This window comes from Clinocottus analis, unplaced genomic scaffold (genome assembly GCF_023055335.1).
Source record: "Clinocottus analis isolate CAN_PGR_092001 unplaced genomic scaffold, fCliAna1.0.p SCAF_2, whole genome shotgun sequence".
NCBI lineage: Eukaryota > Metazoa > Chordata > Actinopteri > Perciformes > Cottidae > Clinocottus > Clinocottus analis.
Window position 1 is genome coordinate 17,937,177 of NW_027175931.1, and position 25,443 is coordinate 17,962,619.

At 41.2% G+C, this 25,443-nt stretch overlaps 3 protein-coding genes across 3 annotated transcripts; 2 read left to right on the forward strand and 1 right to left on the reverse strand.

The window, feature by feature from the left end:
• Positions 1 to 580: 580 nt before the first annotated feature.
• On the forward strand, positions 581 to 7,724 carry LOC137790527 (extracellular calcium-sensing receptor-like). The gene is made up of 8 exons (XM_068584853.1): positions 581 to 624; positions 981 to 1,275; positions 1,407 to 1,696; positions 3,140 to 3,435; positions 5,802 to 6,007; positions 6,111 to 6,332; positions 6,609 to 6,732; positions 6,820 to 7,724. The coding sequence occupies exons 1-8, from the start codon at positions 596 to 598 to the stop codon at positions 7,722 to 7,724; spliced, it is 2,367 nt and encodes a 788-aa protein (XP_068440954.1). The 5' UTR covers positions 581 to 595.
• Positions 7,725 to 8,713: 989 nt separating this feature from the next.
• On the forward strand, positions 8,714 to 14,920 carry LOC137790178 (extracellular calcium-sensing receptor-like). The gene is given in 8 exon segments (XM_068584160.1): positions 8,714 to 9,037; positions 9,429 to 9,723; positions 9,817 to 10,106; positions 10,381 to 10,676; positions 11,019 to 11,224; positions 11,345 to 11,566; positions 13,348 to 13,471; positions 13,992 to 14,920. Coding segments are annotated over 8 exon segments (2,673 nt in total). The 5' UTR covers positions 8,714 to 8,726.
• Positions 14,921 to 18,178: 3,258 nt separating this feature from the next.
• On the reverse strand, positions 18,179 to 23,182 carry LOC137790134 (extracellular calcium-sensing receptor-like). Its single transcript, XM_068584116.1, has 8 exons — positions 23,118 to 23,182; positions 22,482 to 22,776; positions 22,098 to 22,387; positions 21,433 to 21,728; positions 20,294 to 20,499; positions 19,936 to 20,157; positions 19,171 to 19,294; positions 18,179 to 19,083 (listed from the first exon to the last, which is right to left on the reverse strand). Exons 1-8 carry the CDS (start codon positions 23,174 to 23,176, stop codon positions 18,179 to 18,181), a joined length of 2,397 nt encoding a protein of 798 aa, XP_068440217.1. The 5' UTR covers positions 23,177 to 23,182.
• Positions 23,183 to 25,443: the final 2,261 nt, after the last annotated feature.

The following is a 25,443-nucleotide window of genomic DNA, read 5'->3' on the forward strand; positions in this document are numbered from 1 at the left end:
TATAACCAAACAAACAATTCATTAGTGTTGGACATTTGTTAGACATTTAAAAGGTATATGACTTAATTTAGAAGATATTAAGGTTTACAATGGTAACTTGAAAAGAAGAGAAAAGAGACATGTGCACTTGGTGCATATTATAATGTACACAAAGCTCACAAAAAATACTTGTACAAGAGTTAATCAATACCAGAGGGTAAGAGCATCCTCTCTCTGACGTACTGTATGATGACGTACAGTAGGAGGGAAGATTCAGTCCCAAATCTATATAAACCAGTAAATACATAGAATGCCCAGAAGAGGACAGTTGAGGATGGAGATCTCAGCTCTCTTCATTGGCCTGATCCTGTCTCTTGTTTTGTGTGAGCTGAACTCAGCTCTTGCCTTGAATGGTTCTGTGGATGGTGTGAAACAAAGGAATGAGCTCACAGAGGACAGGACTGGTGTTGGGGTGAGCACTGAGGCCTCATCTGTGAAATGTAAGCTCCAGGGTACCACTCGTCTACCTGATTTCTCAATGGATGGTGACTATGTTATTGGTGGTAGTTTCTCCATTCATTACTCCATGCATGCGATGAAGCATAACTACACCACCATGCCTGATCCACTGAGATGCTCAGGGAGGTTAGTAAGTGGAAGATGTTGGGGCTAAGAGGATGTTTATATAGTTTGAATGCATTAATGTTTGGTTGTGAAAAAAAACATGATATAATATGCAAGTATTATGTTAACAATATAGGAGAGAATTTTAGCTAGTTTTATGTTAACTGAAAACACTATGAAAACTAACGTAAGGGTTTAAAATATCCAACTATTGTTAATCCATTAATTAAGATTATTGTGCATTTCGTAGTGATATCTTTCTTTAATTTTGGTTTGAAATTGTTACCTGTTATGTGTTTCTGTTAAAATGAGTCGAATGTCCTGTCCATCATTATGTAGACCATATTTTAAACAATGACACAAGTGTCTGTCTGCAGCATTGATACCCGTGAACTGCGCTACTCACGTGCAATGATCTTCGCCATCGAGGAGATTAACAACAGCACAGAGCTGCTGCCGGGCATCAAACTTGGTTATCAGATCTACGACTCGTGTGCCTCTGTGCCTGTATCAGTGCATGTGGCATTCCAGCTGTCAAGCGGCCTGGACCCAATGTTTTACACCGGTGACAATTGTTCACAATCTGGTAAGGTGATGGCCATTGTTGGTGAGTCTGAGTCCACGCCATCCATCAGCATGTCTCGCATCATCGGACCCTTTAACATTCCTCAAGTAAATATTTTGAATTTTTGAAAACGATGTGTTTAACAGACCAGTGCTATTTTGTGTCGTCCTGTTCAATAATTACACTGTGTCTATCTATTTTGTGTCTATCCTAAAATTACACTGCTGTGTTCTTTTAGGTTAGTTACTTTGCCACTTGTGCATGCCTGTCCGATAAGCAGCAGTACCCGAGTTTCTTCAGAACAATCCCAAGTGACCAGTTCCAGGCTGACGCGCTGGCAAAGCTGGTCAAACACTTTGGTTGGACTTGGATTGGTGCTATCCGATCGGATACGGATTATGGAAACAATGGCATGGCGTCTTTCCTGGACGCAGCACACAAAGAGGGGATCTGTGTGGAATATTCAGAATCTTTCAATAAGTACCAGCCACGAAGCAGGATCCAGACAGTAACCGACATTATCCGCAGGTTTTTATATTCTCTAATTATGTGCTTTTGTTCCTTCTGTTCACACTGATTGTATGTACACAAGTCCATGAAGATGTTCTGTAAAGTATAAGACAGAAGAGTATTTTCTCACGTTAGAGGCAAATTGAGTGAGACCAAAAACTGTTTAACCCTGTAAGACCCGTTGTTGTAATATGACAACGTCACTTTTATCTCTTAAAAAAATACATTTGCAAAAACGTTTTTTGAGGAAAGACCACATTTACATAGTCAATGGGTCATATTGTCATGCCTTGCAAGGCCATTGAATTGTAAATGTGTATGTCGGTCTGGCCAGAAGGCCTTGAACTCACTCTACCTGCACACTTTCATGGAAGCGCGTTTCCTTGTTTCATTCAACTGGATATATCAACATTGAAGTAAATAAATTCCATGAAATATATATATATATTTTTTTGTGGAATTAATGCATCCCATTAGATTTTCAGCTTGTTATGTCATTGTTGTAATTTTACAACGTTGGGTCATAATGGTAGCTAAAATAGCATGCACCTTGCACACTACATGGAGACATTCCACTTCTCAAATGTTCAGAAACAGGATAAATACTTACAGAAATATAATGTATTTGATTATTCACACTTTACTAATGGGTTATTTGTTATAATTCTAAGTTTAAACCAGATTTAATAATTATAATTGGGTTATTGTAACCATAACACTACATCATTTCTATGTGATATAGTCCATTTTTTTTAATCTGGACTTTTTTTGTTTGCTCAAATATCTCCTTCTTACACAAGCCAGATCATGTTTGTGGAATGATTTGGAGGATGGTTGTGCAGGGACAAGTTTAAATGTTTAGGAACCTGGGGGTTGCATGCATGGTGCATTGTTTAGGGAAAGGTGTAAATGTTCTGCGATGTGGGGATGTAAGAGTTCTGGGTGGGGTTGTATTTTCCTTTTGTAAATGGAAGTGGCTGCACATTTCCCGGTGAATACAACAAGAGGACGCTGCAGACATTGCGTGAAAGGATATTCCAATACACTCTGCAGGAAGTGCAATCTCCGCCTCTGCTTTTCAGAGGAAAAAAACTGCTTTGGGACTACCATTGCAAGTAATCAAGGGAAACTGATTCTTTATACACACTCTAAATTAACCAGTAGTTGTTTTGTGCATTTGTTCTGACAGTTTGAAAGCAAATGCTGAAATTCTGCAACCAACTAGGCCCAACGTTGCAATATTACGTTTCCCTAAAAACTTACAAAAACTTTTTTTTAAATAAATCCTTCATTATCTGCATCAGAAGACTCTTAAAACATAATCTGACTTTAAAAAAAAATAGACATTATTTTTATGTTTGGGTCTTACAGGGTTAAATTATCTACATATATAAATACACAATTTATTTTGTAATATATGTCATTATTTGACTCATAGAATGCACTTTGATTTCTCTCAAGGTCAACAGCCGTGGTTATTGTGGCTTTTACATCGGCTGGAGACTTGAGGATTCTGCTGGAAGAGCTATCGCTCAAGCCCTCTCCTCCTCGCCAGTGGATCGGCAGTGAGGCCTGGTTAACTGACCCAGACATGCTGAGGTTCAGTCTATGTGCTGGAGCAGTTGGATTTGGCATTGAGAGATCTGTCATCCCAGGTCTGAGAGACTTCCTGCTGGATCTCTCTCCCTCTAAAGTGGCTGCCTCTCCAGTGTTTACTGAGTTCTGGGAGGATACATTCAACTGCAGGCTGGGAAAAAGTGAGAAAGTTTGTCTGATTCTGAATATAACACATAGATGGGTTATTCTCTCTGACTGGAGAAGCAGCTCCATTAACATGCCAATCTCCAATCTATTTAAAGGGAAATCTTTTGTTATTGAACAAAGACATGAAGTGGATATAAGGTCTCTGTGAATAATCTAACTTGAAATAAAGATTTTTCAGGTCAAGTTGAGGCACTCTGCTATCTTGGAGAAGATGTCAACACTAAAGGGCTAAACACAAGCACACACTATATAGACAGTATTTGGGCTACTTGGGTGAAATACATTACATGCAGGGCGACTGTGGCTCAGTGGTGAGCAGGGATCGTCTTTCAATCAGAGGATTGGCGGTGTGATCCCCGGCCCGCTAGCCCATGTCGATGTGTCTTTCAACATGACACTTAACTCTAAAATTACTCCCGTAGCTGCGCCTACGGTGTATGAATGTGTATGAATGGTTGATGATACTGATGTGGCACCTTCCATGGTGGCACCTTCCATGGTGGCTCCTCCCATTAGTGTGTGAATGGGTGAATGATGTCACGTAGTGTTAAAGCGCGCTGAGTGGTCGGAAGACTAGAAAAGCGCTATACAAGTACATATATTACAGTAATATAGGTATACTTGTAGATTCAGATGCATCTTTATAGCACAAGTACTGTGGCAATGAAATGGAGTTTGCATCTGTCCAGAGAGCAAAAGTAGCGATTAAGGTGCAGTGTGGTGTAATGATGTCACCGTGGTGCAGAGTTAAGGGTGTTGACAGCTGAGTGAAAGAAACTGTTCCTGAGCCTGCTGGTCCTGGAACGGAGGTTTCTATAGCACCTCCAAGAGGGGAGGAGGGCAAACAGTCCGTGGATGGAGTGGTTGTCGTACCAAACTGTGATGCAGTTTGTCAGCATGCTCTCGATGGTGGAGCGGTAGAAGTTCACCAGTATCAGAGGAGACGTGGATCTTGTTCAGTTTCCTCAAAAAGAAGAGATGCAGATGTGCCTTCTTGACCAGGGTTGAGGTGTTGAGGGTCCAAGAGAGGTCCTCTGAGATGTGGACATCCAAGAAGCTTGAGCTGGAGACACGCTCAACCTCTGTTTCATTGATACAGATGCAGGAGTGTGTGCAGCATTATGTCTTCCTGAAGTCCAAGATGAGTTCTTTGGTTTTCTTGGTGTTGAGGGTCAGGTTGTCGTTGGCGCACCACGCAGCCAGGTGCCGGACCTCCTCCCTGTCGGTCGACTCATCGTTGTTGTTGATGAGGCCCACCATCGTTGTGTCGTCTGCAAACTTGATGATAGTGTTGGAACCATGTACAGGCATGCAGTTGCGTTCGTATCCTCGGTAATAAGTCAGACACATTTCCGGCGGGTGTTGGCCTCCGCCAGGGCTGCCCTTTATCACCGGTCCTGTTTGTGACTTTCATGGACAGGATTTGTAAGCGCAGCCAGGGGGCGGAGGAAATCCGGTTCGGGAGCCTCGGGATTTCCTTTCTGCTGTTTGTAGATGATGTGGTCCTGTTTGCCTCCTTGGACCGTGACCTCCAGCATTCGCTGGGGCATTTTGCAGCCAAGTGTGAAGCGGCAGGAATGAGAGTTAGCGCCTCCAAATCTGGGGCCATTGTTCTCTGCCGGAAACCGGTGGATTGCTCCCTCCAGGTGGGTACAAAATGCCTGCCCCAAGTGAAGGAGTTCAAGTATCTCGGGGTCTTGTTCGCGAGTGAGGGTACGGTGGAGTGGGAGATCGACAGGCAGATCAGTGCGGCTGCAGCAGTAAAACAGGCGCTGTAACGGTCCGTCTTGGTGAAGAGGGAGCTGAGTCGGAAGGCGAAGCTCTCCATTTACTGCTCGGTCTATGTTCCAACCCTCACCTATTGTCACGAACTCTGGGTCGTGACCAAAAGAACGAGGTCGCGGATACAAGCGGCCGAAATGAGCTTCCTCCGTAGGGTGGCCGGGCTCAGCCTTAGAGATAGGGAAAGGAGCTCGGACATCAGGAGGGAGCTTGGAGTCGAACCGCTACTTGTTCATATCGAAAGGAGTCAGCTGAGGTGGTTCGGGCATCTAATCTGGATGCCTCCTGGACGCCTCCCATTAGACGTTTTCCAGGCATGTCAAACTGGGGAGAGGCCCCGGGTAAGACCTAGAACACGCGCGAGGGATTATATCTCCCGGCTGGCCTGGGAACGCCTCGGGGTCCCCCAGAATGAGCTAGAAAATGTTGCGGGTGAGAGGAAAGCCTGGGTCCGTCTGCTGGGTGTGCTGCCAGCGCGACTTGACACCAGATAAGGGGCGGAAAATGGATGGATGGATGGATCCTTAAGGCTAAAACGACTACCAGTGTCATCATGTGTCCTCTCTTTTGTTTTTAGCAGCAGGCACGGACAAGAATGTGTGTGATGGAAATGAAGACATAGAGATGATCCAGAGCCCGTACACTGACACATCTCAGCTCAGGATCACTAACATGGTGTACAAAGCTGTTCATGCAATAGCACATGCCATTCATAATGCAGTGTGTCAGGAATCGTATGCTATCACCCACTGTGATAAACTCACCAGCATAGAGTCCAAACAGGTCAGTCAAAACAAATATGTCAAAACACCAATGAAAATATGAATGTTATGATACATTGTTTCTTTCCTTCCCCTCTCTATCTTCCACTACTTCATCCTTGCAGGTTCTCACTCAGCTGAAGAAAGTTAAGTTTTCCCAAAATGGTTATGATGTGTCATTTGATGCCAACGGGGATCCTGTGGCCACATACGAGCTGGTTAACTGGCAAAAAACTGAGAGCGGCAGCATTGAGTTGGTGGCAGTAGGGCACTACGATGCATCACTGCCGGTGGGCCAGGAACTCCGTATAGACAGGAACCTCACCTGGGTGGAGGGTAGCACAGAAGTAAGGAGCAAAATGCAATTACTCTTTGGAAGATACCTGCCTGCTTTGTCCAATCCAGACTGCTGAAGCCTCATTTTGCTAAACATTAGAAATAATTTATGACACAACTGTAAAGTTTTTCCTCCAGCAGTTGCATTGACAAAAACACACATACTTATTTTAACATGAGAGTTATGTTATTAGACAGACTTGAAAATAATCTGAACCTATTCTTTAATCCTCAGAGTTTTGAAGAACATCTGAATATGTTTGACTTTGTTTGTATCCATGTGCCAGGTGCCTGTGTCAGTGTGCTCTGTCAGCTGTCCTGCAGGAACTCGTAAGGTGTTGCAGAAAGGAAAACCCATCTGCTGTTATGATTGTATACCGTGTCCTGAAGGAGAGATTAGCAACGCTACAGGTATTGTTTCTCTGAATGCATGACTACTGCACAGCATCAAATATTGAGTATGACTGCTAAAAACCCTCTTTTGTTGTACTTTTTCAGAGTCCCCCAATTGTTTCCCTTGCCCCAAGGAATTTTGGCCGAATGCAAAGAGAGACACTTGTCTCCCCAAGCCTGTAGAGTTTCTTTCCTTCAACGAGGCCCTAGGAATCATCCTGGCTGCATTCTCAGTTGGTGGTGCCTGTCTTGCCATCATAACAGCGGCTGTGTTTCACCGTCACAGGACATCCCCGATTGTCAGAGCCAACAACTCTGAGCTGAGCTTCCTGCTGCTCTTCTCTCTGACTCTCTGTTTCTTATGCTCGTTAACTTTCATTGGAAAACCCTCTGAGTGGTCCTGCATGCTGCGCCACACAGCGTTTGGGATCACCTTTGTCCTCTGTATCTCTTGTGTTCTTGGAAAAACAATAGTTGTGTTAATGGCATTCAAAGCCACTCTCCCAGGTCGTAATGTTATGAAATGGTTTGGTCCTCCACAGCAAAAGATGACTGTAGTATCTTTCACCTTCATTCAAGTTATAATATGTACTCTTTGGTTGGTTCTTAGTCCTCCTTATCCAAGGAAAAACCTCACCACATACAAGGAGAGAATCATCCTGGAGTGTGCATTAGGCTCATCTATTGGGTTCTGGGCTGTGCTCGGGTACATCGGCCTGCTGGCTGTCTTTTGCTTTATGTTAGCGGTCTTAGCCCGGAAACTACCTGATAATTTTAATGAAGCCAAGCTCATCACCTTCAGCATGCTGATATTCTGTGCAGTCTGGGTCACCTTTATCCCAGCATATGTCAGTTCTCCTGGGAAATTTACTGTGGCTGTGGAGATATTTGCCATTCTTGCCTCCAGTTTTGGACTCATATTGTGTATATTTGCTCCAAAGTGTTTCATCATATTGTTTAAGCCGGAGAAAAACACTAAGAAACATTTAATGAACAAAAGTCAATCTTAAAACATATAGTTTGAAGAAAACAAAGACGACAATTGAAGGGACTTCTAAAACAAATACTAAAACCACAGTGGCCAAAGAGGAAAACCATGTTTCACATGTGTGCTCTTGGCTAAAAATAAACCAATGTTTGGTTGGTAGTTTGACATTTATGCTCACTGGCAAAATGTAAATAGCAACATTTTGCTTATTAAATATTTGTTTTAATTCATTATATTCACAATCTAAGCACGCCAGCCATGTTCTCTCTCCAACACGTAACGTAACTAAAGAACTGTTCAACACACCTGATTCTCATCACCTGTAGCTCTACGTGCATTTCATGAGTTAGTGCTCCAATCTGTCTTCAATGTCAGAACTGCATGTATGTACTCTGTGTTTTCAGTGAGGATATAATAAAGACAAAAAAAATATATTATGGCTCCAAAAGCAACATTTAGTATATAGTTCATGATGTGCACATTCAGTCATCATCTTGTTTCAACAAATTCCATTTTTTTTTACATTATATATTATAATATATTTTATTAATTGTAATGTAATTTTGTGTAAGTACTTTAATTTTTTCGTTGTCTTATTTTTTTTTTTAAATCTTCGATCACGGCCTGATAATATAAATGGAAAACTGACAATATTATGTATTTATTTTGTCTTAACTTAGTGCTTCTTTATTTATATTTCTGTGTTGGCATTATTTCATATGCAATATAACTAAACAAACAATTTCTTATAGGTGGACATTTGTTAGACATTTAAAAGGTATATGACCTAATTAAGAAGATATTTAGGTTTACAACAGTAACTTAAAAAGAAGAGAAAAGAGACATGGGCACTTGATGCATATTATAATGTTCACAAAGCTCACAAAAAATACTTGTACAAGAGTTAATCAACACTAAAGGGTAAGAGCATGCTCTCTCTGACGTACAGTAGGAGGGAAGATTCAGTCAGAAAATCTATATAAACCAGTAAATACACAGAATGCCCACAAGAGGACAGTTGAGGATGGAGATCTCAGCTCTCTTCATTGGCCTGATCCTGTCTCTGGGTTTGTGTGAGCTGAACTCAGCTCTTGCCTTGAATGGTTCTGTGGATGGTGTGAAACAAAGGAATGAGCTCACAGAGGATAGGACTGGTGTTGGGGTGAGCACTGAGGCCTCATCTGTGAAATGTAAGCTCCAAGGTACCACTCGTCTACCTGCTTTCTCAATGGATGGTGACTATGTTATTGGTGGTGTTTTGTCCATACACCACTATGCATATACAGTGAAGCATAACTACACCACCATGCCTGATCCACTAAGATGCTCAGGGAGGTTAGTAAGTGGAAGATGTGTGGGCTAAAAGAATGTTCCACTGTGGATGTGGAAATGTTTCAATATATTTTTGTATGTGTTTTATTGAAAATGCAAAAGAATATTTGACATAAACTACCAAATCAGTGTTTGGCTTGACCATTTTAGGTATTATATTTCCTACAATAGCAAATTGTGACAATTTAGAGATGTACATTTTAAATCATTTTAAGTTGATTAACTATTTATACCTTTTTTGAAATTCTTTGGCGTAATTGTGGATGACATAATTATGCAGTCCAGCTATCAGTTGTTGGTCAACACTTTTAAATGCAATCGTGTTTAATTTCTAATAAATAAGTGAAATGTCCTCATATGTATTTTAAACAGTAACACAAGTGTCTTTGTGCAGCATTGATACCCGTGAACTGCGCTTCTCACGTGCAATGATCTTCGCCATCGAGGAGATTAACAATAGCACGGAGCTGCTGCCGGGCATCAAACTCGGTTATCAGATCTACGACTCGTGTGCCTCTGTGCCTGTAGCGGTGCATGTGGCATTCCAGCTGTCAAGCGGCCTGGACCCAATGTTTTACACCGGTGACAATTGTTCACAATCTGGTAAGGTGATGGCCATTGTTGGTGAGTCTGGGTCCACGCCATCCATCAGCATGTCTCGCATCATCGGACCCTTTAACATTCCTCAAGTAAATATTTGAGATTCTGCAAACAATGTGTTTAACAGACCAGTGCTATTTTGTGTCATCCTGTTCAATAATTACACTGTTGTGTTCTTTTAGGTTAGTCACTTTGCCACTTGTGCATGCCTGTCCGATAAGCAGCAGTACCCGAGTTTCTTCAGAACAATCCCAAGTGACCAGTTCCAGGCTGACGCGCTGGCAAAGCTGGTAAAACACTTTGGTTGGACTTGGATAGGTGCTATCCGCTCAGATTCGGATTATGGAAACAATGGCATGGCGTCTTTCCTGGACGCAGCACACAAAGAAGGGATCTGTGTGGAATATTCAGAATCTTTCTATCGGACCCACCCACGAAGCAGGATCCAGAGAGTAGCCGACGTTATCCGGAGGTTTTTACATTCACTGATTATGTGCTTTTTTTCCCTGTCTTCACACCTTTTTCATATGAACGGCACATTACTGATGTTCTCATAGAATCATTTGAACCAATTATCTCATGTTAGTTTGTGTTTATTAACTTGATACTGATTTTTCTTAAATTGGTCTTATACAAATTTAGTGAAATCAAAAACTGTTTAAATTATCTCTATATATAAATACACAATTTATTTTGTAATATATATCATTATTTATCTCATACAATGCACTTTTATTTCTCTCAAGGTCAACAGCCATGGTTATTGTTGCTTTTACATCCTCTGGAGACTTGAGGATTCTGCTGGAAGAGCTGTCGCTCAAGCCCTCTCCTCCTCGCCAGTGGATCGGCAGTGAGTCCTGGGTAACTGACCCAGACATGCTGAGGTTCAGTCTATGTGCTGGAGCAGTTGGATTTGGCATTGAGAGATCTGTCATCCCAGGTCTGAGAGACTTCCTGCTGGATCTCTCTCCCTCTAAAGTGGCTGCCTCTCCAGTGTTTACTGAGTTCTGGGAGGATGCATTTAACTGCAAGCTGGGAAAAAGTGAGAACGTTTGGCTGACCTTTAACAGAAACATAAAAAACAGCTGCAGTTGGGTCCTCGTGTGTGCTCTGTTATTTTTGCCCAATAAAGTTCTCTTTGTTAAAATGTTATCAGCTACTTATACTATAGATGAAGAGTGAAATATCTTAATTTTAAACAAAAATATATAATTCAAAATAAAGTTTTACTTCTAAATGAGAACAATGTAAGTACACATATTTTTACAAAGCACATTTAGCAGGTGAGCTAAAAAAAATGAAATAAAACATACAGATGAATAATAATATAATATCATTGTCAAGCCTAAAAAAATACCTCCCTGTCTCTTTGTGTGTTTTTTAGCAGCAAGCACAGACAAGAATGTGTGTGATGGAAGTGAAGACATAGAGACGATCCAGAGCCCGTACACTGACACCTCTCAGCTCAGAATCACTAACATGGTGTACAAGGCTGTTTATGCAATAGCACATGCCATTCATAATGCAGTGTGTCAGGAATCATATGCTATCACCCAGTGTGATAAACTCACCAGCATAGAGTCCAAACAGGCTAGTAAAGACCAATACATGATTACCTCAATGTCCTTTTTTCGCTGTACTATACCTTTTCTTAAATTAACGTGGTTTCAAATCTCTCCCCCATTGTCTTCTTTTACTTCTTCCTCACAGATTCTTACTCAACTGAATAATGTACATTTTTCACAAAATGGTTATGATGTGTCATTTGATGCCAACGGGGATCCTGTGGCCACATACGAGCTGGTTAACTGGCAAAAAACTGAGAGTGGCAGCATTGAGTTGGTGGCAGTAGGGCACTACGATGCATCACTGCCAGTGGGCCAGGAATTCCACATCAACAGGAACCTCACCTGGGTGGACGGTGGTACACAAGTAAGGCGCTCAAAAGCAGTGTTCAAATTTGAATTTGGAATCCCATTGTGTAAGATTTAGTTGCATCTGTACCATAAATACCCCTCTACTTTCAATAACATTTCTGTATTTGCGAAGATATATTTTGTTTGGACATTATATGAAATATTCACAAGTAAAAAGCCAATACTTTATTAATAAATCTGTGCAAGGAAGAGTTAGGGCAAGTGTTTAATCACTAAGGGTCATACTCAAGCAGCAATTTTTGAGAAATTTGGTTTTATATACACTGCAGAATATTTGTTATTGGGAGCATAAGTCAAGAATGACCAAAACCTATTCATACATCAATAGGCTCCTTCTTGTTGTACTCATGTTGTTTTAAAGCATTAAAAATTATAAAAACATAAGTAATGACAGGACGTATTCATACTCTGGTAATTTAGCACCAAAACCAGTTTAATACTGGGTTTCAGATCCCATCCCTGCATTCAGATGATATAAAAATTCCTTTATATTTCCAAAAGTGTTCCCTTGCTGAGCCATGACACAAGGGATAGTAATACATGGAGGACATTTGTGCTAAAAAGACTAAACTTCAGAAGAAGGAAAAAGGTTATGATATTGTAACTTTATATATAAACAAAAGTAAAGTTGCATGAACGCAGCTGGCTATTCAGGATACATATACCCGGATACATGCATACCCCACACTATATTAGGCAGCACACTATCGTACGTTCTCTTCAGCTGGAGGGCTTTGACCTAGGGTTACAATACAGAAACCTCTCTACTAACCCACAAAGTCCCGCATTGTCGCCACATAACATTGACCCAAGCACATTGATCCTGACCAGCTAAAGGCTAGTTGGCACACTCCATCTACATATTTCTAACATAGGCTACCACTATGGAGAGAAGTAGGGGGCGTCGGTCAACCTCGGTAGTACATGAGTGAACTGGTTGGAGTCATGGCATAACCCAAGCAATAGACACCCTGCACATGATATTCCAAGACTGCCATGCTGTGTGTAGTGTGTAGAGTGAAATAACTCCATTGTTGTCAACAAAGGAACATTTCGGGCTGAAAATAGTCCAGCAACGAAACCGCAAACACCTGATGTGCACCAATATAGTTCACTTACACTTAGCTGAGGTCAATGCAAGCAGCAAAGTGGTTTTGAATGATAAAACCTTCTGAGAGTGGTGCTCCAGAGGAACCTACACAAAGGCCTTAATTGTGGGGAGGAGGCACTCGTCACCAGTAATTGTCTCCTGAGCTCCTGCAAGAACCGCCACACAAGAGTGGCTTAAGACTGGTCTGTTGCCAAAATCCTCATAGCAGAAACAAACAGCTGCTGCATACACATATGTAGTGGCATGAGACAGCTCCCTATCAACCAAACATTGTAAACAGGAGAGACTAGGCACAGCCTATTCTACTAAGAAGCTAAGACAGGAGAGGATGGCTCAGAGTGGGCAGCGCATCAATTGCACTCATTCTCTCCAACAGCGAACGGGTGAGATGGATTGTCGGAAAGGCGTAAATGAGCTTTCTTGGCCATTGTTGTGGCAGGGTGGATTTTCATGCTGTGCCAATCGGTGTTTGTCAAACAGATCATTACGCTTCCCAACCCTGAGTATGTGAAGAGCCTTCCGAAACAACAGGGCTTCTGAGGGCCCACACCACCGTCACTCTACTAACCTCAGCAAGAGTTTGAACCCCTCTCTGCGTGTTTGTGTTTAATCCCCAGAGCTTTGAAGCACAACTGAATATGTGTGACTTTGTATCTATGTGCCAGGTGCCTGTGTCAGTGTGCACTGACAGCTGTCCTGCAGGATCTCGTAAGGTGCTGCAGAAAGGAAAACCCATCTGCTGTTTTGATTGCATACCGTGTCCTGAGGGAGAGATTAGCAATGCTACAGGTATTGTTTTTCCTAGTACAGATTATACAGAAGCTGGCACATTTTAGCGGTGCTTTGTTCCTGATCCTTTAGCATTCTGACGTTTAAATGTTTAAACACTTTAACTGACCATATACAGGTGTCCTGCAAGTCTGCAAGTACATGCTACCTATCTTCTTCTTGCTGCTTCTCTGCTCAACCACCACTTCTGTGATCACATCATCCTTATGCCCTAAATCCTTCACTGGCTTCCTGTCCCACAACAGATCCAATTCAAAGTCCTATATCCTCATTCAAAAAGCCCTCCATAATCAACTAAGCCCTCTCTCACCTCACCACCACTTCTTTATCCAGCTGTGGTCTTCTAATGCATACCTCTTGTCACAAATTTGAGACCTCTTTTTCCTAGGGTTCCTATGACAGTGGGAAAAAGAGGTTTAGACCCCCCTAGGAGGGTACATTATTATTATTATTATTATTATTAATAATAATAACATCACTATGACTACTAAAAGCTGTCTTTGTTTTTGTTTTTTTCCAGATTCCCCTGATTGTTTCCCTTGCCCCAAGGAACTTTGGCCTAATGCAAAGAGAGACACTTGTCTCCCCAAGCCTGTAGAGTTTCTTTCCTTCAACGAGGCCCTAGGAATCATCCTGGCTGCATTCTCAGTTGGTGGTGCCTGTCTTGCCATCATAACAGCGGCTGTCTTCCACCGTCACAGAACATCCCCGATTGTCAGAGCCAACAACTCTGAGCTGAGCTTCCTGCTGCTCTTCTCTCTGACTCTCTGTTTCTTATGTTCATTGACATTCATTGGAGAACCCTCTGAGTGGTCCTGCATGCTGCGCCACACAGCGTTTGGGATCACCTTCGTCCTCTGTATCTCTTGTGTTCTTGGAAAAACAATAGTTGTGTTAATGGCATTCAAAGCCACTCTCCCAGGTCGTAATGTTATGAAATGGTTTGGTCCTCCACAGCAAAGGATGACTGTAGTGTCTTTCACCTTCATTCAAGTTATAATATGTACTCTTTGGTTGGTTCTTAGTCCTCCTTTTCCAAGAAAAAACCTCACCACATACAAGGAGAGAATCATCCTGGAGTGTGCATTAGGCTCATCTATTGGGTTCTGGGCTGTGCTCGGGTACATCGGCCTGCTGGCTGTCTTTTGCTTTGTGTTAGCGGTCCTAGCCCGGAAACTACCTGATAATTTTAATGAAGCCAAGCTCATCACCTTCAGCATGCTGATATTCTGTGCAGTCTGGGTCACCTTCATCCCGGCATATGTCAGTTCTCCTGGGAAATTTACTGTGGCTGTGGAGATATTTGCCATTCTTGCCTCTAGTTTTGGACTCATATTGTGTATATTTGCTCCAAAGTGTTTCATCATATTGTTTAAGCCAGAGAAAAACACCAAGAAACATTTAATGAACAAAAGTCAATCTTAAAATACAAAGCATGGGGAAAACTAAGACAGCACTAAAAGGGACTTTTAATACAAATACCAACAACAGAGGACAAAGAGGGAGAACGTTTTTCACATGTGTGCTCTTGGCTAAAAATAAACCAATGTTTAGTTTCTAGTTTGACATATGTGCCATATATATGTCAGAACCTCATGTCTGTACACAAAACTGGCACACACAGGCACTGCGCTCGCCCTCTTCTCATCCCACCTCAACGACCGCACCTACACGGTAACTTGAAGAGCGTCTGTGTCGGAACCTTGTCCTCTCACTACTGGGGTCCCTCAAGGCTCCGTCCTAGGTCCTCCTCTTTGTGCACACCAACTCTCTCGACTCTGTCATTCGCTCGCATGGCTTTTCCTACCATAGCTATGCTGATAACATCCAACTGATCCTCTCGTTTCCCTAATCAGAAACACAGATAGCGGAGCGAATCTCTGCCTGTCTGACTGATATCGCTCGGTGGATGTCCGCACACCACCTGAAATTAAACCCTGACAAGACTGAACTTCTTTTCCTGGAAAGGAAAAGACTCTCCCAACCACAACATCACTATTACCTTGAACAACTTGGTGTTGACCCCAACCCCGACTGCCAAGAACCTCGGTGTGACTCTCAACAGTCAAGCCTCCCTGACTCCCTGCCAACATCACCGCAACAACACGCACCTGTAGATAAATGCTGTACAACTTCAGGAGAATACGTCCCCTTCTCACTCAGAAGGCGGCACAGGTTCTTGTAGAAGCTCTGGTCATTTTGCGTCTTGACTACTGTAACTCCCTCCCGGCAGGTCTACCTGCTAACGCCATTCACTCTCTACAGCTAATCCAGAATGCAGCAGCTTGACTGGTCTTTAACCTTTCGAAATTCACCCACACTACTCCGCTCCTCCGTGCGATTCACTGGTTACAGGTGACTGAACGCATCCGCTTTAAAACATTGGTACTGGCATACCGTGCTACGAACAGATTGGCTTGTAGTTCTGTCATTGCGAGCTAAACACTCAACGAAGTCCCAACTGTTTGCTTTCCTGCTCCTCATTGGTGGAACGAGCTCCCCCATCGAAATCAGGACAGTAGAAAGTGTCTATATCTTCCGTCGCAAACGAAAAACACAATTGTTTCGACTACACCTTAAATAAAGACAGTAGCAGTAGCACTTTAGTAGCACTCAAATGGCACTTACTGATAGAACTTTGTAGTTTGACTTTATTGAAGAAATTGTTTTTTCCTGATTCTTGTTGTTCAGAGTTTGTACTTGAACACACTCATTGTAAGACGCTTTGGATAAAACCGTCAGCTAAATGAAATGTAATGTAAAAAACTGTGTTTTCAGTAAGGATAGAATAAAGACAAAAAGCTACATTATGGTATCAACAGCAGCAGTTAGTACAGGGGTGGGTAAACTACAGCCAAGGGCCGTATATAACCCATTGGGCATTTTATTCTGGTCCTGCTGAGTATTCTAATTTAAATTTTTTATTTTTTATGTTAGGCCTGGCACTTTTGGCGGGCCTGGTGGACATACCGTCAAACAGGCGGTGCATTATCATAACTGTTAGCAGGCAGTAACATTAAATTTTCTTAGCTATAGCCAAAGATCTACTGAGCGGACCTACTTAACTGTCAGGGATAGAAACTTCAGTCAAGCTTTCCCATTTATAAAATTATACCACGGAACTGCATGCTGGGAAGTTCTGTCAAACTCTGTCACGGAGAGTATACAAATGAGTTCAGGCTATTGGCCTGGCCCTCCACAATGTTTTCTATTCCTCATGTGGCCCCTTGGGAAAAATAATTGCCCACCCCTGAGTTAGTATATAGGTCATGATGTGCAAATTCATTCCTCAACATCTTCTGAATATTTACTAACTAATTTAAAAATAGTATTGTCTTATTTTTAAAATATGCTGCCATCACGGCCAGCAAATATACAAGAAAGTGAATGAGTAAAGTAATAGATGATGTGACGCCCTCCCAAGCACTAATTTAAAAATAGTTTTGTTTTATTTTAACAATATTCTGTCATCACGGCCAGCAATACAGAAGAAAGTGAATGACAAAAGTAAGAGATGATGTGACGTCCTCCCAAGCACAGTCAGACAGCAAAATGGTTTCCATTAAGGGTTTTAATGAATTCTTCTTCTTCCATATTAAACCGTGAAAACTATGCAACACAAGGTGAACACACAACGTTAGCCAGTCAGCAAAACAGCATCAACAACAACACAAAGCACAAGCAAACACCAAATGGACAAAAAACCTCGTTGGCTGCGTGCAACGAGAAGGAAATCCTCTGAACTTCTTCCAGTCCTAAACATTAGTTCCCTTCACCTTGTTGCGATGTCTGTACGTCCTGCCGGCGTAAAGGTGTGTGATACTACTGAGCTAGCAAGCCTTCCCAGCACAGTGAGAACACAGGTGTGGTGTGTTCAGGTACCTCTATAAAGCTCTGTGCGTTCTAACAGCTCAGCTGAGGCTCCAAAATTAAAGTCCTATCTGTAGTTACACAGCGATGCCATACACAAATACAAAATATAACCCAATGGAAAACAGTCACAAAACATCAAACCAATACAGTGGCAACAGTTACAGATGATAATATGAATTTACTCTTACTCTGTTATAAACTATGTCCTTCTTTATTCATATTTCTGTGTTGGCATTATTTAATATAAAATTCAAACAAACAAACAACCAACTCATTAATGGTTGACATCTGTTAGTCTGTGATAATAGCTTAAACACAGTAAAAATAAAATAAAAAAGGTGTACGGACATCCACTGAGAGATATCAGTCAGACAGGCAGAAATTCGCTCTGCTACCTGTGTTTTTGATTGGGAAAATGAGAGGATCAGTTGGGTGCCATCAGCATAGCTATGGTAGGAAAAGCCATGCGAGCGAATGACAGAGCCGAGAGAGTTGGTGTGCAAAGAGAGGAGGACCTAGGACGGAGCCTTGAGGGACCCCAGTAGTGAGAGGACAAGGTTCCGACACAGACGCTCTTCAAGTTACCCTGTAGGTGCGGTCGTTGAGGTGGGATGAGAAGAGGGCGAGCGCAGTGCCTGTGTGTGCTAATTTTGTGTACAGACATGAGGTTCTGACATATATATGGCACATATGTCAAACTAGAAACTAAACATTGGTTTATTTTTAACCAAGAGCACACATGTGAAAAACATTCTCCCTCTTTGTCCTCTGTTGTTAGTATCTGTATTAAAAGACCCTTTTATTGCTGTCTTAGTTTTCTCCATGCTTTGTATTTTAAGATTGACTTTTGTTCATTAAATGTTTCTTGGTGTTTTTCTCTGGTTTAAACAATATGATGAAACACTTTGGAGCAAATATACACAATATGAGTCCAAAACTGGAGGCAAGAATGGCAAATATCTCCACAGCCACAGTAAATTTCCCAGGAGAACTGACATATGCTGGGATGAAGGTGACCCAGACTGCACAGAATATCAGCATGCTGAAGGTGATGAGCTTGGCTTCATTAAAATTATCAGGTAGTTTCCGGGCTAGGACCGCTAACACAAAGCAAAAGACAGCCAGCAGGCCGATGTACCCGAGCACAGCCCAGAACCCAATAGATGAGCCTAATGCACACTCCAGGATGATTCTCTCCTTGTATGTGGTGAGGTTTTTCATTGGAAAAGGAGGACTAAGAACCAACCAAAGAGTGCATATTATAACTTGAATGAAGGTGAAAGACACTACAGTCATCCTTTGCTGTGGAGGACCAAACCATTTCATAACATTACGACCTGGGAGAGTGGCTTTGAATGCCATTAACACAACTATTGTTTTTCCAAGAACACAAGAGATACAGAGGACGAAGGTGATCCCAAACGCTGTGTGGCGCAGCATGCAGGACCACTCAGAGGGTTCTCCAATGAAAGTCAATGAACATAAGAAACAGAGAGTCAGAGAGAAGAGCAGCAGGAAGCTCAGCTCAGAGTTGTTGGCTCTGACAATCGGAGATGTTCTGTGACGGTGAAACACAGCCGCTGTTATGATGGCAAGACAGGCACCACCAACTGAGAATGCAGCCAGGATGATTCCTAGGGCCTCATTGAAGGAAATAAACTCTACAGGCTTGGGGAGACAAGTGTCTCTCTTTGCATTCGGCCAAAATTCCTTAGGGCAAGAGAAACAATCAGGGGAATCTGAAAGAACACAACAAAAGAGGGCTTTTAGCACTCAAGCTCAATATTTGATGTTATGCAGTAGATATGCATTCAGAGAAACAATACCTGTAGCGTTGCTAATCTCTCCTTCAGGACACGGTATACAATCATAACAGCAGATGGGTTTTCCTTTCTGCAACACCTTACGAGTTCCTGCAGGACAGCTGACAGAGCACACTGACACAGGCACCTGGCACATAGATACAAACAAAGTTACACATATTCAGATGTGATTAAAGAATATGTTCAAGTTATTTTCAAGTCTGTCTAATAACATAACTCTCATGTAAAATATGTATGTGTGATTTGTCATTGCAAAAACTGGTGAAAAAAATCCACAGTTGTGTAAAAAAATAGTTCTTATGTTTAGCAAAATGAGGCCTCAGCAGTCTGGATTGGACAAAGCAAGCAGTTGTCTTCCAAAGAGTAATTTTGTTCAACAACCTGTTTTTTGTTACTTTTCCCAACAAAAATTCTCCAGCAAAGATTCATTTTTGTTGAAACCATTAAGTGAGATTTCAGACTGAAAATGCTGTAACATTAGAACAGAAATATTCCCAGTATGTGTCTCTGTTATTGAACTGAAGGAACCGATCCAAAGACACATATTACCAAAATTTGAAATTAGAATGTGTTATAATATACATTTTGGGCTCTGTGTAGTTATTTCAATGTGTGACCCATGATTCATTACATTGAAATCAGGGCAGATATCTTTACTGCCTTTATTTACAGGGGTAACAATTGCAGTAATCAAGAATACATCTTCAAATATAACGTTTATTATAATGTAAGTTTTAAATTAAATATGTAATACATTTTGTGCCTTACTTGTGTACCACCCTCCACCCAGGTGAGGTTCCTGTCTATACGGAGTTCCTGGCCCACCGGCAGTGATGCATCGTAGTGCCCTACTGCCACCAACTCAATGCTGCCACTCTCCGTTTTTTGCCAGTTAACCAGCTCGTATGTGGCCACAGGATCCCCGTTGGCATCAAATGACACATCATAACCATTTTGAGAAAACTTAACTTTCTTCAGCTGAGTGAGAACCTGTGAGGATGACGTAGTGGAAGACGGAGAGGGGGAGAAAAATAAACATATATTAAAATGTATATTTCATTTAGGAAAATGTTCGGTATAGAAGAAAAAAAAGTACATTGGTGTTATAACATTTGTTTTGACTGACCTGTTTGGACTCTATGCTGGTGAGTTTATCACACTGGGTGATAGAATATGATTCCTGACACACTTCATTATGAATGGCATGTGCTATTGCATAAACAGCCTTGTACACCATGTTAGTGATCCTGAGCTGAGATGTGTCAGTGTACGGGCTCTGGATCGTCTCTATGTCTTCACTTCCATCACACACATTCTTGTCCGTGCTTGCTGCTAAAAACAAAAGAAAGGACACATGAAGACACTGGTAGTTGTTTTAGCCTTGACAATTATATAATTATTTCTCAAGTATAATGTTCTTTTTAAATTTTATTTAAACTAGAATCTTTGCTTCAAGCTTATTGTGTAGGTATATAAATGTGTGTGTGTGTATCTATATATATATATATCTATATATATATATATATATATATATATATATATATAATATATATATATATATATTTTTATATACATATTTTTATATACATATATATATATATATATATATATATATATATATATATATATATATATATATATATATATATATATATAGGGAGAGAGAGAGAGAGAGAGAGAGAGAGAGAGAGAGAGAGAGAGAGAGAGAGAGAGAGGAATAGATTATTATTTTCTATTACAATTTAAAACACTTTTTTTCCCGACTTGTCTTTATCTGTTTTAGTTGTTTCTTCTATGTGGCCCTGTGTTTTTACCTTTTGTATATCAGCTCATGTTGTCCGAAAAAAATAAATATTTTCCTTCAATTGGATATTGACCTGTTTAAATGTCTTTCAAACGAATAAATGATACATTAATCCACGTCAATATAAAAATGTATTTAGACCAACATACATACATATTTACATATATACTGAAACTGATACATACAGGTAAACCCAATTTGTATGTTACACTAAGCCTTTAGTGTTGTATTCTTCTGCAAGACAGCAGAGTGCCTCAACTTGACCTGAAAAATCTTCTTTTTAAGTTAGATTATTCACAGAGACCTTATTTATACTTTATATCATTGTTCAATAACAAAAATATTTTCCTTTAAATTACTCAGGGATTGGGATGTTAATGCAGTCAGACAGAATTAAAAAACAGAACAGAGACAAGACACAACTGTAAATGTTGTGTTAAAGATCAGTCAAACGTTCTCACTTTTTCCCAGCCTGCAGTTGAAAGCATCCTCCCAGAACTCAGTAAACACTGGAGAGGCAGCCACTTTAGAGGGAGAGAGATCCAGCAGGAAGTCTCTCAGACCTGGGATGACAGATCGCTCAATGCCAAATCCAACTGCTCCAGCACAGTAACTGAACCTCAGCATGTCTAGGTCAGTTACCCAGGACTCACTGCCGATCCACTGACGAGGAGGAGAGGGCTTGAGCGACAGCTCTTCCAGCAGAATCCTCAAGTCTCGAGGTATTATAAACGCCACAATCACCATAGCTGTCGACCTGGACATAAATAATATTGCGTTGTAAGAGAACTATATTACAAAATGTTTTTCTCTCTCTCTCTCTCTCCCATGTATGTATGTATGTGTGTGTGTGTGTGTGTGTGTGTATATATATATATATATATATATATATATTTATATTATATATATATATATATATATATATATATATATATATATATATATATATATATATATATATATATATATATATGGCGATAGTTTAAAATGTTTTAAACGCAATGTGTCTTTAAGGTGAAATAATACTCTCCTATCTTTCACTTTAGAGAACATTGTTGTAGATTTACGTACATATGATCAGTGTGAGCGCAGGGAACAAAAGCACATAATAAGAGAATGTTAAAACCTGCGGATAATGTCGGCTACTCTCTGGATCCTGCTTCGTGGCTGGTACTTATTGAAAGATTCTGAATATTCCACACAGATTCCCTCTTTGTGTGCTGCGTCCAGGAAAGACGCCATGCCATTGTTTCCATAATCCGTATCTGATCGGATAGCACCTATCCAAGTCCAACCAAAGTGTTTTACCAGCTTTGCCAGCGCGTCAGCCTGGAACTGGTCACTTGGGATTGTTCTGAAAAAACTCGGGTACTGCTGCTTATCGGACAGGCATGCACAAGTGGCAAAGTGACTAACCTAAATGAATACAACAGTGTAATTATTGAACAGGACGACACAAAATAGCACTGGTCTGTTAAACACATTGTTTGTAGAAATGCAAAATATTTACTTGAGGAATGTTAAAGGGCCCGATGACGTGAGACATGCTGATGGATGGCGTGGACCCAGACTCACCAACAATGGCCATCATCTTACCAGATTGTGAACAATTGTCACCGGTGTAAAACATTGGGTCAAGGCCGCTTGACAGCTGGAATGCCACATGCACTGATACAGGCACAGAGGCACACGAGTCGTAGATCTGATAACCGAGTTTGATGCCCGGCAGCAGCTCCGTGCTGTTGTTAATCTCCTCGATGGCGAAGATCATTGCACGTGAATAACGCAGTTCACGGGTAACAATCCTGCAAACAGACACTTGTGTCACTGTTTGAAATATGTTCTACATATAATTAGGACATTTCACTAATTTTAACAGAAATGCATAACAGGTAACAATTTAAACAGATATCAGTACAAAATGCACAATAATCTTAATGCATAGATTAACAATAGTTGGATATTTTAAACTCTAGTTTTTGTTTTCCTAATGTTTTCAGTGAACAAATAAAAAATAGGTACAATTCTCTCCTGTTTTGTTCATATATTATTTACATATTATGTAATGCATTTTTTCATAACCAAACACTAATGCATTCAAACTATATTAACATCCTCTTAGCCCCAACATCTTCCACTTACTAACCTCCCTGAGCATCTTAGTGGATCAGGCATGGTGGTGTAGTTATGCTTCATCGCGTGCATGGAGTAATGAATGGAGAAACTACCACCAATAACATAGTCACCATCCATTGAGAAAGCAGGTAGACGAGTGGTACCCTGGAGCTTACATTTCACAGATGAGGCCTCAGTGCTCACCCCAACACCAGTCCTATCCTCTGTGAGCTCATTCCTTTGTTTCACACCATCCACAGAATCATTCAAGGCAAGAGCTGAGTTCAGCTCACACAAAACAAGAGACAGGATCAGGCTAATGAAGAGAGCTGAGATCTCCATCCTCAACTGTCCTCTTGTGGGCATTCTGTGTTTTTACTGGTTTATATAGATATTCTGACTGAATCTTCCCTCCTACTGTACGTCAGCTTACTGTACGTCAGAGAGAGGATGCTCTTACCTTCTGGTTTTTGATTAACTCTTGTGCAAGTATTTTTTGTGAGCTTTGTGTACATTATAATATGCATCAAGTGCCCATGTCTCTTTACTCTTTTAAAGCTACCCATGAAAAAACTGTGTTCAGGCTATTACTACAGACTAACAAATGTCAACCACAAATGAGTTGTTTTGTTAATTTGCATCATAAATAATGCCAAAACCGAAATATGAATAATCACTGAGTTTATAACAGAAAGTTTATATTGTCTTTTTTTTATACCATTAGGCTATGATGCCAGAATATTTTTGAAAAACAAAAAGTACTTCCAAAACATGACATACAATGATTAAAATGTGTAATATAAAAAAAAAAGTAAATATTTAGTTAAAGATGAAGACTGAATGTGCAGACTAAGTTTTACAGTAGATGTTGCTATTGGAGCCATAATATAGTTTTTGGTCTTTATTATATCCTTACTGAAAACGAAAGTTACGAAGGTAACTACAGTTCTATGAATCCTGGATGACCGCCAGAGGCAGTGTTTCACACTGGATATTTCCATCCTGTGCTTGCACAGGTTGAATATTTATAACAATAAAGTCACCTGTGACCTTGGATGACCCGGTACAACTTCCGGCTTCATCTTGAGATCAGTCATGCAGATTCTTCTCGCGAATCACGAGATTCCGAGTGACCAAGAACTCTGGCGGTCATCCAGGATTCATAGAACCGTAGTTACCTTTGTAACTTTCGTTCTATTTCATCCATACTGACCGCCAGAGGCATTGTTTCACACTGGATGACTTATATCAACAGAGTCACGAGGAATCCCACAGGAACTACCTCATAAGGCTCAAGCAGAGAAATTTGAACCAGAACCACACCCAGTGGGTGAGAGGTGGCAACGTTCACTCTGTAGTCTGTTGATTGTGCTGGGTGCAGCACATATATCCTCCACAGGCACACCTCTCAGGGGTGCTCCTAACGTGGAGGCACTGGAGATCACCTACTTGCCTGCCGAAGTGATGGCAGGGAGAAAAAACAGCCCTTGCAGACAGCCATCTTAGCTCTGCCAAGGTTCCGAGAGCCGAACATAGGGGGTCCAGCAGTGACGTGCAGTGAAGGTTGGAGTTAGGGAGGCACTGACTCACAAGTCAAATTAACAAACAAATATGATGCCAATAGGATAGGATGGGAGAATAGGAGAGAATAGGGGCATTTGAATATGTTTCACGTCAGTGTCAGCCACAGCTGACAACCCAACTTAGTGAAGACCGGACCCGGCGCGACGGGGGCTGCTACCGTCCCGGAACCCGGTGCGACGGGGGCCGTTACCGGCACCTTCGGGCAAGCGGTCTTCAGACCGGTCTCGTTACCGGCCTCACACCGCCCCGTTTCTTTTCTTTTCCTACGCAGAGTTTAGAAATTCAAATATGCTTAAATTCAGCGGGAAAGCAATAAAACAATAACACAAGCACAGAATTATAAACGTATTTGCAATAAACGATAAAAATAAAATATGCGTATAAGCAACGTATTCGTAATACGTCAAACACGTAATCAGGGTGAGAGTACGTTTCTAGTAAACGTAATAGTTCTAGGGGACCGTAATTTGTAGAAGACAGGACTGGTATATTGCAGTATATCTTACTTTTACTGGCAAGTAATCCTCAAATCCTTCATTTTCAGGGCGAGAAATGACAGCTGTCAGCTAAGCTCTAGCATTGCATTTGTTGTTGTGGTCGTGATGTTGTTTTTTTTCTTCTTTTACATACTTTTAGAGTTCACCGGACAGCGGGCTCACTATCGCCCCCTTCATTGAGGCACAGGTACTGGCTGCCTCACGGCAAGTATTTTCCCTGTGGATTCATGTCAGATCAATAAGACGTAAATATTACGCACATACGTGAAATACATT

What these genes read in the sequence shown, in the direction of transcription:
- LOC137790527 (XM_068584853.1), top strand. Translation starts at nt 596, where the DNA reads ATGCCTGATCCACTGAGATGCTCAGGGAG. An exon ending in CCAGCATAGAGTCCAAACAG is followed by an intron (nt 6,008 to 6,110) that starts GTCAGTCAAAAC and finishes TCATCCTTGCAG; the next exon opens with GTTCTCACTCAGCTGAAGAA. An exon ending in GGGTGGAGGGTAGCACAGAA is followed by an intron (nt 6,333 to 6,608) that starts GTAAGGAGCAAA and finishes TCCATGTGCCAG; the next exon opens with GTGCCTGTGTCAGTGTGCTC.
- LOC137790134 (XM_068584116.1), bottom strand. Translation starts at nt 23,176, where the DNA reads ATGCACGCGATGAAGCATAACTACACCACCATGCCTGATCCACTAAGA. An exon ending in GGCCCTTTAACATTCCTCAA is followed by an intron (nt 22,388 to 22,481) that starts GTAAATATTTTG and finishes GTATTCATTTAG; the next exon opens with GTTAGTCACTTTGCCACTTG. An exon ending in AGAGATTAGCAACGCTACAG is followed by an intron (nt 19,084 to 19,170) that starts GTATTGTTTCTC and finishes GTGTTCTTTCAG; the next exon opens with ATTCCCCTGATTGTTTCTCT.